Source organism: Lampris incognitus, chromosome 12 (assembly GCF_029633865.1).
Source record: "Lampris incognitus isolate fLamInc1 chromosome 12, fLamInc1.hap2, whole genome shotgun sequence".
Lineage (NCBI taxonomy): Eukaryota > Metazoa > Chordata > Actinopteri > Lampriformes > Lampridae > Lampris > Lampris incognitus.
Window position 1 is genome coordinate 34,312,370 of NC_079222.1, and position 10,834 is coordinate 34,323,203.

Consider the following 10,834-nt stretch of genomic DNA (forward strand, 5'->3'; position numbering starts at 1 on the left):
TTATTATGTGCAATTTTCAAAAATGCTAACAATCTTGAAGATAGTGACTAGAGGTCAGCTACGTGGCAATTCACGCTTGTCGCAACTAAACATTGTTTGGGAAATAATCACTGGTAGCCACAGTGTTCACTCACCGTGAAGGTATGCGTGTGTGCTCTGTAAGCAAAGCTGCAAATTCATTTTGCATTGCCACCTGTCTTCGCAAAAACGTCCTTATCCGAGCAACTCGCATCACTCTCAGACAGTGTGACACATTTATGGCATAGTGAAAATGCTGAACATGGTTATTTTGGTGCTGACACCATATTAACAAAAAGATTAAAAAAAAAATACACTGTGGCTTCCCATTTTGCCTCCCTTTTGCGTTGTTGTCTAGTGACAAAGGTAAATAAAAGCTGCACATTCCTTACGTAATGATGACATAAACGGACCAGGGTTTTGCAACTAAATAATGTAATGTGAAAAGAGACCAGCAGGGGGAGAGGGAATACTTACCGTAGAGTTTGGACCAGCAAAACGGGCCAAGTGTGCAAACAGCCTCAGAATGGCATGTGGCCCCCTTCTCTCATTCTCTCCAGCTCTGTGTCCCGCTTTTGTCAATGTCAGTCCAGGACCCAGCTTCACTGCCATATCTCAGCATAGTCTATTAATTAGGCACACCGGAGGCTGTTCACAGAAATGTGTGCTGTCCTGCCAACCATTGCTGCCTCTCTCTGGTTCCAGCCAACGCTTAACCACACGCCCTGACCACATACACAAAGCTACAAGATTCTATATTGAAATCTTTTTAGCCTTAATCTTGGGCAAGATCAGATATTTAATTAGTTTTTTCTTACCTGCTATAATTTGAATTGAACTGATTAATTTATATGTGATGTTATCATTTTGTTATAGGGTCTTCCTCCGTCAGTGTTCATGAAACTTCAAGCCAGAGAGACAAGATTTTCATAGAGGCTGTGGCCCAATGCAGCCAAACACCTCCCGACACTGTAATTTCTGGCCCTAGTGTCACAGAATCAATGGAAAATGTGGAAACAGGAACTGAATCATTGGAAACAGAATCATTGGAAACTGTTGACACAGCGGGACAAGATAATGCAAAACCCAGTGCACCACAATCTCAAAAAGAAGAAAAAATGGAACCTGCTTCTCAAATAGATTCCACTCCTGAGGTTTTAGAGCAAAGTCATCAACGGGCTAAGAGACCATTTTTATCCAAGGTCAAACCCAAACCCAACATTGGCCGGTCCACTAGGACTGCAAAATCAAAATCACTGCTTAAAACACCAGTTAGCTTAGATGAAAAGAGCAGCAAAGATCTTCCTGAATTTTCTGGAGCCACCCAATCACTATCTAAAGAATCACTTTCATTAACAGACAATATCCCAAAATCTTTAACAGATGACATGGATCGTTCTGACGTCAAAGTTGCTGAAGAATCATCTGGCTGTCAGGACAACATTGCTGATACAAAAATTGCTTCTGACACAGATTTGGGGTCAGAGACGTCACAGCCGAGTGCCCCACAGAATAGGGGGGATTGCTTATCCACATTAGTATCACTTTCCACAGATGAAACATTGACATCATGTCCTGCTACTATTGAAAATCCTGCAAGTTCAACTTCAGAACCATTATCCACTGAGAACACTGTGGCACATTCAGAGCCACAGCCCATTTGTAATACTATTGCCGACAAAAAGTCACCCCTTGATACTAGTTCTGCTTCATCCTCAGTGCCCTTTAAAATGTGTTCTTCCCTTGCATCCACAGAAAATCAGTCAACTTGTGAGAAGGTAGACGTACTTATTTCCTGCTTAAACTCAAGCTCAGAAGGTGCAGAGAGTAATGTATCACCAAAAAGAAGGCGCATTTCCAAGATCAAACCCAATGTAGGATTTCCCAGCAGAAATACACAGTCAAAATCACAACTAACAGAAGATTCCAGTAATCTCTCGAAATCAGAATCAATGAACAGTTCTTCAAGTACAAGCTCAGAACAACATAGTACAAAAGATAACAATACATGTGAACTGAATACGATACAGAAAGCCGACATGCACTTGACGTCACCACATTCTTCTTCTAACACAGAACGTGTTAACTTAGCACAACCCAAAGCTATAGAATCAGAAATCCCATTTGAGGCCAACACCACCCCTGACACGAGGACCTCTGATCCAGTAGTCACAGAAACATGTGCCATTGAAGACTCATTCACAGTTACAAAGTCTGTGCATGAAACTCAGAGCAGTGACACATCCGTAATTGGAGGGACAGTCACTGGGAACACCAGTGCAATTGAGGCGAAAGACACAGAAACTGTTCCTCATTTGCCAGTAGAGTCAAGTGTCATGCAGAAGAATATCCAAACCCAGAGAAGGTGTTTCTCCAAAGTCAAACCAAAACCCAATCTGTGCCAGGCTATACGAAACAAAAAGCCAAATCCATGTCCCACTAAGGATACAATGAGAAAATCAAACCCAGAAGTTCTTGAAAGAACATCAGAAATTTGCCCTGAAAAACAAAAAAATGAAGAACCGGGTGTTCATTCAGATCCACAAATAGGGAAAGATTACAGCATGCCTGCCATTCCAACACAGTCTCCCTCAAGTTCAGAGCAGTCAAGTTCTGTTGTACCAAGTGCTGCCTCAGGATTGCATTCAAGTGAAAGTAACTTTTGTCCATCTATAATGAAAAACTCTGCCATCTCTGAAACATTAATGGCCATTGAGGATCAGTTTGTAATGAGAGACTATGATCTTTTACCTCAGAACAGTAATGAATTTACAGAAATTAAACCCTCAGATAAACCAACTACTATGGAGGATAATATTAAAGGTCTTGAACAACCTGCTCTTCATGTTGTGGAAGTATCAAAGGAGACACTTCCACATCAAACTACATGGGGCCGCTTTTCCAAAGCTAAACCCAGGCTTCAGCACAAACCAGTCATCAGAACTACCCAACCACAACCAATAGAAGATACCCACTTACACGAAGAACCAGAACCCTGTCAAACAGAATCACAGCCTTCTCTTGGTACAGACACAACAGAATCATCGGATAAGAAAGAGCAACATTCAACCGTACGGCCAGTCCCAAGTGCAGAGCATCAGTTTCCAAAGAGTACTGATGAGGTCCATGCCTTATCTGATGATTCAGAAAAACTGAGTGGTGGAATCAGTTGTAGAACTATGAGTTCTGACCATATCAATGAAGTGTCCTGGCTCATTGAAAATCCGTTCTTGATGATCGACACAAATGACAGTCAGATGTCCACTACAGCTCCTGCCCCGGCAGGGCAGCCTTCTTCTACTCAGGACAAAGTGGAAGCTGAATCTACTCCACTGGAGTTGAAATCTCAGGCCACAGATGGTCCAAATCCAATTTCAAAATCCATGTCTTTGATAGGAGACTCCCTGCAGTCAAAACTCCAACCTCTACTTAACACTAATGCATATTCCACAGCAGACCCAAAAGAGAGCAGTCAGCATCTATGTTTAGAGAGTTCAAGTGACATCGTCATGGTTGACATACATGTCAAGGATCATGATGACCTCCAACATCTTCCTGAAAGTAGTGAAACTAACCAGACAGCCACCGACAATTCTCAAGATGCCCACATGTAAGGCATTACATTTGTTATTTTCCAGCCATTTTATTACAAACATTGTGCAACTGCATGTTGCAAAATGATGCTGTAGACAGTATTCACATTTCATGTTTACAACAATACTTTATATTTGTTGACATTTTCTGTCAATTTAGTTATACTAGCTTTAAAACAGCATATTTTTTCTTTTCTTTTCTTCTACTTTCAGTGGTGATGATGCACTTCTACAGCCACTGGACTCTAATCCATCCGCAAAAAAGGCTCCTCCAGCTCGAAGGGCAAGGCTGTCTAGACCCAAACCCAACCTGAGGTGTAGCAGTCAGCTGTCACACAGGAAGCCAGTTCAGACGGCAACACAACCGGAACCAGGTTTGGAGCTACAAATTTTGTTTGTTTCTTTGTGTGTGTGTGTGTGTGTGTGTGTGTGTACTAATTTAGGTTACGTTGGTGGTATGACTGGGCAGCACGGTGGCATGGTGGTTAGCGTGGTTGCCTCACAGCAAGAAGGTCCTGGGTTCGAAACCCAGGGTAGTCCAACCTTGAGGGTCGTCCCAGGTTGTCCTCTGTGTGGAGTTTGCATGTTCTCCCTCTGTCTGCGTGGGTTTCCTCCGGGTGCTCCCGTTTCCTCCCACAGTCCAAAGACATGTAGGTCAGGTTGCATCGGCCGTACTAAATTGTCCCTAGGTGTGAATGTATGTGTGTGTGTGTGTGTGTGTGTGTGTGTGTGTGTGGGGGGGGGGGGGGGGCTGTGATGGACTTGCAGCCTGTCCAGGGTGTTTCCCTGCCTGCCGCCCAATGACTGCTAGGACAGGCTCCAGCATCCCCGCGGCCCTGAGCATGATAAGCGGTTTGGATAATGGATGGATGGATGGATAGTGGTATGACCAACAATGTTTTACTATACTTTATGTATCACTACCAATGTTGAAACCAAACCTACACCCTTATGTGAAAATAGCTTCTATTGAAAAAATAGTATCTGATGCTAATGTAGGTTAAATGATAACATAATCTAGGTGGAATCTTTCAGTGGTTAAAACAAAGCTAAGGCTTATGTGCAATTATTGCAAGTATTGGCGTTTTTAGTGTTTATGTTTTTAAACAGCAAATATAGCTAATAATGATAATGCATTTTATTCTTAAAGCCAGGTAGCTAAGATGTCAGATGAGGGAACTGACAGAGTGCAGTAGCAGCAGCTCCAAAAAAAAAGAAAAGAGGATGCATGCAACCCAGATAGAAGAACTAAATAACTGTGTTGTGTTCTTGATAACTGTGGACTAAATCGGCATGTGACGGAGCCCACATACAACGTGGGGCACACTCTGGACTTAATTACCTTCAATTCCCCCACTCTTCTGAGCCGTCCCTGTCGCTGCTCCACCCCCTCTGCTGATCCGGGGAGGGCTGCAGGCTACCACATGCCTCCTCCAATACATGTGGAGTCGCCAGCCGCTTCTTTTTACCTGACAGTGAGGAGTTTCACCAGGGGGACGTAGCACATCACGCTATTCCCCCCAGTTCCCCCTCCCCCTGGAACAGGCGCCCCGACCGACCAGGGGAGGCGCTAGTGCAGCGACCAGGACACATACCCACATCCAGCTTCCCACCCACAGACACGGCCAGTTGTGTCTGTAGGGACACCTGACCAAGCCGGAGGTAACATGGGGATTCGAACCAGCGAGCCCCGTGTTGGCAGGCATCGGAATAGACCGCCACGCCACCTGGACGCCCCATAGGTCTGAACAGTTCTAAGGTTGTGGTGACTGATGTCGCTCTCTCCGATCATTGCTGTGTTTTCTTTGAGAGTACTATCTCTGTGCAGACAAATGCTCAAACAGAGGTCATCCCAACACGATATGTCACTGAAAGCAGCAGTGAAATATGTATTCAGGCCTTCTCTTCCACACCCGCCCTCTCTCGGGTCTCAGTCACTGATCTTGGAGATCATTTGAATTCTAAAATCACAAATGTTATTGATGCCACTGCACCCGCTAAGGTGAAGGTGGTCTCTGGTAAGAAAAGACCTACATGGAGATGTGCCACGCTGGTCAGAATAGAAAAAGAGAGTGTCGTAAGGCTGAACGCAGGTGGCTAAAAACACTTCTTACTGCTCATTATGACATCTATAGAAACTGCACATTTACGTTTGCATACAACTGTATGCTGCTTACTTATCCTGCTGATGAGTTTTTGCTTTTTCTGCTACTCACAGTTTCTGCGACTTGCTCAGAGGCACAAGAGGAAGCCGCTTCCCAGAGACCTGACTCCACCCCTGACGCTAACAGCCCGGGTCCAGTAAACGCAGCCACCATAGGATGTGTTGAAATCGACAATCCTTCAAATAGTGCTGCCATTGCACTTGACTGCATGATTGAAATGCCCAGTATTTCCATCCAGGTAGGAGCGGTGATCATCATGAGAAAAAAACAAATAAGGAAGTTTTTCGAGTTACCTCATATGGGAATACTATTTCCTCTTGTTTCCTTCCATGTGACATCACAGGACGCTGCAGCTGAAGATTCAGGATGTAGCGAAAGTATCCCAGTCCTCACAGGACACTCTGATGGTAGGTGATCATAGTTGACCCCAGGTTGTTCAACAGTTTTTATACTGTTCATCATCACATTATTTTGTACTGTGTCTATAGGTTTAGCTTATTTTCTTTTCTTACTGTATGTTGCTTTTTATCTCACCTTTAATCAAACACCTTTGTTCTCTCAGTGTTGTCAGAGGAAGTTCCTCCCAACCCAGAGGAACCGTTTTTTATCCTCTCTCTGACGGAGATCCCAGTTTTCCCATCAGGGGAGGAGATGGAAAGTGTGTCTGAGCCCATTCCTTATCTCCCTGCAACAGATGAAACAGTACAGCTCCAGAGGTCAGTACCCACTCAGTATCGTCACACCATTCAAATATGGACCATATTTTGTTAGGGGGGGGATCTAACACAAAACATGGTTATCCCTCAGCAGTGGTCTCGCTACACCTGAAGGCAGTTCAAACGTGGGTGAGGACCAAGCACTCTGTGATGTTCTTGTGCCAATGCCTACAGAGGAAGCTGATGAGAGAGGCTTTAGCAGTGTAAATGAAGTTGAGCCAGCCATCACAACATGTAAAGTAAGTTAATGGACAAGTAATTAAGCCTGGCTGTAAATTAAAAAATGTAAAACAAAAATAATTATATGGGCACTGCACGGTGGCGCAGTGGTTAGCACAGTCACCTCACAGTAATAGGGTCCTGGGTTCAAGCCCCCGGGGTAGTCCAACCTTGGGATGTCTTCTGTGTGGAATTTGCACGTTCTCCCCGTGTCTGCATGGGTTTCCTCCAGGAGCTCCCGTTTCCTCCCACAGTCCAAAGACATGTAGGTCAGGTGACCCGGCCGTACTAAATTGTCCCTAGGTATGAATGTGTGTGTGTGTATGTCGGCCCTGTGTGATGGTCTGACGGCCTGTCCAGGGTGTCTCCCTGCCTGCTGCCCAGTGACTTCTGGAATAGGCTCCAGCATCCCCGCCACACTGAGAGCAGGATAAGCGGTTCGGATAGTAATGGAATTTTATTATCCGTCCATCCATTATCTGAACTGCTTAACCTGCTCTCAGGGTCGCGGGGACGCTGAAGCCTATCCCAGCACTATATCATATATTCATATATATGAAGTTTTTATTCATTATTCGTGAATTTCTCTTGTTCTTACCAGAGTTCAACCTTGACAAAGCCAGAGGATCTAGATGGTAAAATTGTTTAGTTGTCTGTCACTCATTTTCTCTACACTACATTTCTTAGATCAGTTGTTCGCATCTAATGTGTCTTTCACATTGGAACAGAGCGTGTCACACCCCGATCATCCCAGCTATCAGAGGCAGAGGAGGACAGCGCGGAGATTTGCCCGCCCCATAGAAAGAAAGCAAAACTCCAAACAGAAGAAGGAGGTAAGCAGAAGGAAAATGAACACACATCACTTGTGCATTTAATTGTCAAATAAAAATGCTCTATTTTAACCAAGGACCCATTTTTGAAGCAGCCGAATTGCTGGTGAACTGCGAGACGTCACAGGAGAAACAATCTTGTAGGACATTGACCAGTGAGGAATCAAGACCGGGTCCTGCACACACGAACACGACTCTAGAATCAGAGCTTCCCTTGCTCTCAGCTGAACCAGAACCCTGCCCCTCAGCTGAACCAGAACCCTGCCCCTCAGCTGAACCAGAAACCTGCCCCTCAGCTGAACCAGAGACCTGCCCCTCAGCTGAACCAGAGACCTGCCCCTCAGCTGAACCAGAAACCTGCCCCTCAGCTAAACCAGAGACTGGTGCTTCAGCAGCAGAGCATAATGTCCTGCCACCGACTGGAAGGGAGGGCGCTGAAGTCAGCAGCTTAAGGGCAGAATCTCAGACTTCCCATCCTATTACAGCGCCTCCTGTGGCTGTTTCTCTGAACAGGTGAGAGGGTGAAGAAAAGTTTTTTTTTTTCATTTATCCCATTTGTAACAATTCAAGATATCCCTGTTGTTTTCTTCGGTGACTGATTCTTAAAGAGTAACATTACCCCTACAGCATTGTGTCTTCCACCCCCCTCTCATATTTGGAAAATGCTGAGAAATAAATGGCATCACAGCAAGAAGGTCCTGGGTTTGAGCCCCGGCGTAGTCAAACCTTGGGGGTCGTCCCAGGTCATCCTCTGTGTTGAGGTTGCATGTTCTCCCCGTGTTTGCGTGGGTTTCGCTCCGGTTTCCTCCCACAGTCCAAAGACATGCAGGTCAGGTGAATCGACCATACTAAATTGTCCCTAGGTGTGAATGTGTCGGCCCTGTGATGGACTGGTGGCCTGTCCCGGGTGTCTCCCCACCTGCCGCCCAATGACTGTTGGGATAGGCTCCAGCATTCCCGCGACCCTGAGAGCAGGGTAAGCGGTTTGGATAATGGGTCGATGGAAGAATGGGTGAAAAATAAATGGGGGATGGTCTTTGCTACTTGCATGGACAAGACAGAGGGAGTTGTTGGTCTGGATCAGACTGTGCAGACAGTGTCTTTCATCCTTTTTCTAATGTGTGAGCTGGTTGTGGACAAAAGTACTTCGACATGAGCATTTGGAATTAAACACCTATGGCAGAGTATGAACAGCAATGTTGGCAGTTTACTAAATGTGGAAATGCAGATAGTATCATATTTGCACATGTTGAGGCTTCATCTAGGACTGGCGTCTTTCATTGAATGGAACTATATATTTGTTGGCATATATATATATATATATATATATAGTATATTCCATACATAGTTCATATATTCGGTGGCACGGTGGCCCAGTGGTTAGTGCTGTCGGCTCACAGCAAGAAGGTCCTGGGTTCGAACCCCGGGGTTGTGCAACCTTGGGGCTCATCCCAGGTCGTCCTCTGTGTGGAGTTTGCATGTTCTCCCCGTGTCTGCGGTGGGTTTTCTCCGGGTGCTCCGGTTTTCCCCACCATCAAAAAGACATGCATGTTAGGGTTAATACTCCTGTCTGTGCCCCTGACCGAGGCGTGGCAAGACGAACTGGAGTTGGTCCCCGGGCGCTGCACTAGCAGCTGCCCACTGCTCCTAGCTACACAGCTAGGATGGGTTAAATTTAGAGAAAGAATTGCCCCATGAAGATAAATTTAAAAAGTAGTAGTAGTAGTAATTGTTTTTTTTTACCTAAAACATTTAGGTGTGCAGTTACTCATTGAGACAGTCATTTTTTCATTGGTTATTCTGTAAATCCGTTGTAATCAGATGAGATATTATCATTTTCCACGTCTCGGCAGAAAACCGAGAGGGTTCCTTTGCTTCCTCTCTGACAAGTCCAAAGCAGGGCCTCCTGGGGGCTCTCAGCAAGCCAAAACAGCTTCACAGGGGCCTTGTGTCAAAACTGCAAGAAGAAAACGAGCCGTCGTGGGACCTGTCACCTCAAAAACAGCACCACTGGACGCTACTCCCACACCAAGTGCTGCTGCAGTGCTGGAGGACACTCCTTCAACATCCACTACCACAGCACCGCCTGAAGTGGCTGTTACAGAGACCTTAAATGACAGCCCAGTATGCCCAGACCCAGTGTGTAGCACTTCAAACCCTGCAGCTGAGGTAAGTGGCTACAACTTCATCCGAAGTCGCTGAAATCTCATCATACACATGCATAATTTCACATGATACCTTCTCTCCCTATTTTGTAGGTGCCCACTACCGAGCAGAATGAAACACAGACCAGCTCAATAAACGAGGAGCCTACTAATGTATCTCAATACTTCTTAAGTGACATTTTCACCGAAGTAGAGGAAGAATGATGTCACAAGAGAAATGGGAAAAGAGGAAGGAGGAATTGGTGCTCTTGGTTATTTTATTCAAATTAGAGATCACATAAGAAGATGTAGCAGGAATAAATGCACTTTTAAGGTTGTTCATGTTTTTGCATCACTGCATTTTTGGTGTGGCTTGTAAAGCTGATTTCACTTTATGAAAAGGGAGGCCTCTAATTCAGTTAAATCAGTTAGTTTTAAATGGTACAGTTTGGTCGAGGATCGTCAGGCACTGATCCTCGAATGAATTTAACAGTGCATCTGGACTGAGGGGGGATAAAGAGGGATTGAAGGATGATGAATTGAAAGTGTCACAATTTTTTTGTTTGTTTGTTTTTTGGATTTTCCGCCTTCTTCTCCCCAATTGCACTTGGCCAACTACCCTATTTTTTGAGCTGTCCCGGTCGCTGCTCCACCCCCTCTGCTGATCCGGGGAGGGCTGCAGACTACCACATGCTTGCTCCTATACATGTGAAGTCGCCAGCCGCTTCTTTTCACCTGACCAGAGGAGGCGCTAGTGCAGCGACCAGGACACACACCCATATACGGCATCCCACCGCAAAAGCGGCCAATTGTGTCTGTAGACACGCCCCACCAAGCCGGCGGTAACACGGGGATTCGAACCAGCGATCCCAGTGTTGGTGGGCAACAGAATGGACCGCCACACCACCCGGACGCCCTCAGCATCACAGAATTTAACTGCAGAGCCAGCGTTGAGAATGCGAGAGGACCAAGGCGGTCATTTTGACCGTTTGGGATTTTCAAGATTTAATAACCTTGTGGAAAAAAAAGATAACAGACCTGCCGCTTCCCTGAATGCTCCTAAAATCGCCTATATTTGCATTAAAATTAGTTTTAGTTCAGTTGCACACAAAAAAAAGTTACGTTAAGCTCTACCTAAAACGACCAAGA

At 45.4% G+C, this 10,834-nt stretch overlaps 1 protein-coding gene across 3 annotated transcripts; it reads left to right on the plus strand.

Annotated features, from left to right (window-relative positions):
• The first annotated feature begins 1,439 nt into the window (after window positions 1–1,439).
• LOC130122051 (mucin-2-like) lies at window positions 1,440–10,349 on the plus strand. Of its 3 annotated transcripts, XM_056291074.1 has the most exons (11): window positions 1,440–3,628; window positions 3,825–3,985; window positions 5,830–6,014; window positions 6,120–6,183; window positions 6,339–6,492; window positions 6,587–6,731; window positions 7,313–7,346; window positions 7,440–7,544; window positions 7,637–8,054; window positions 9,395–9,710; window positions 9,800–10,349. In XM_056291074.1, exons 1-11 carry the CDS (start codon window positions 1,749–1,751, stop codon window positions 9,908–9,910), a joined length of 3,573 nt encoding a protein of 1,190 aa, XP_056147049.1. In that variant the 5' UTR covers window positions 1,440–1,748; the 3' UTR covers window positions 9,911–10,349. The 3 variants fall into 3 exon arrangements, with proteins under 3 accessions (XP_056147049.1, XP_056147050.1, XP_056147051.1); XM_056291076.1 differs by lacking the exons at window positions 1,440–3,628; window positions 3,825–3,985 and having other exon boundaries at window positions 5,540–6,014; XM_056291075.1 differs by lacking the exons at window positions 7,313–7,346; window positions 9,395–9,710; window positions 9,800–10,349 and having other exon boundaries at window positions 7,637–7,772.
• The last annotated feature ends 485 nt before the right edge of the window (window positions 10,350–10,834 follow it).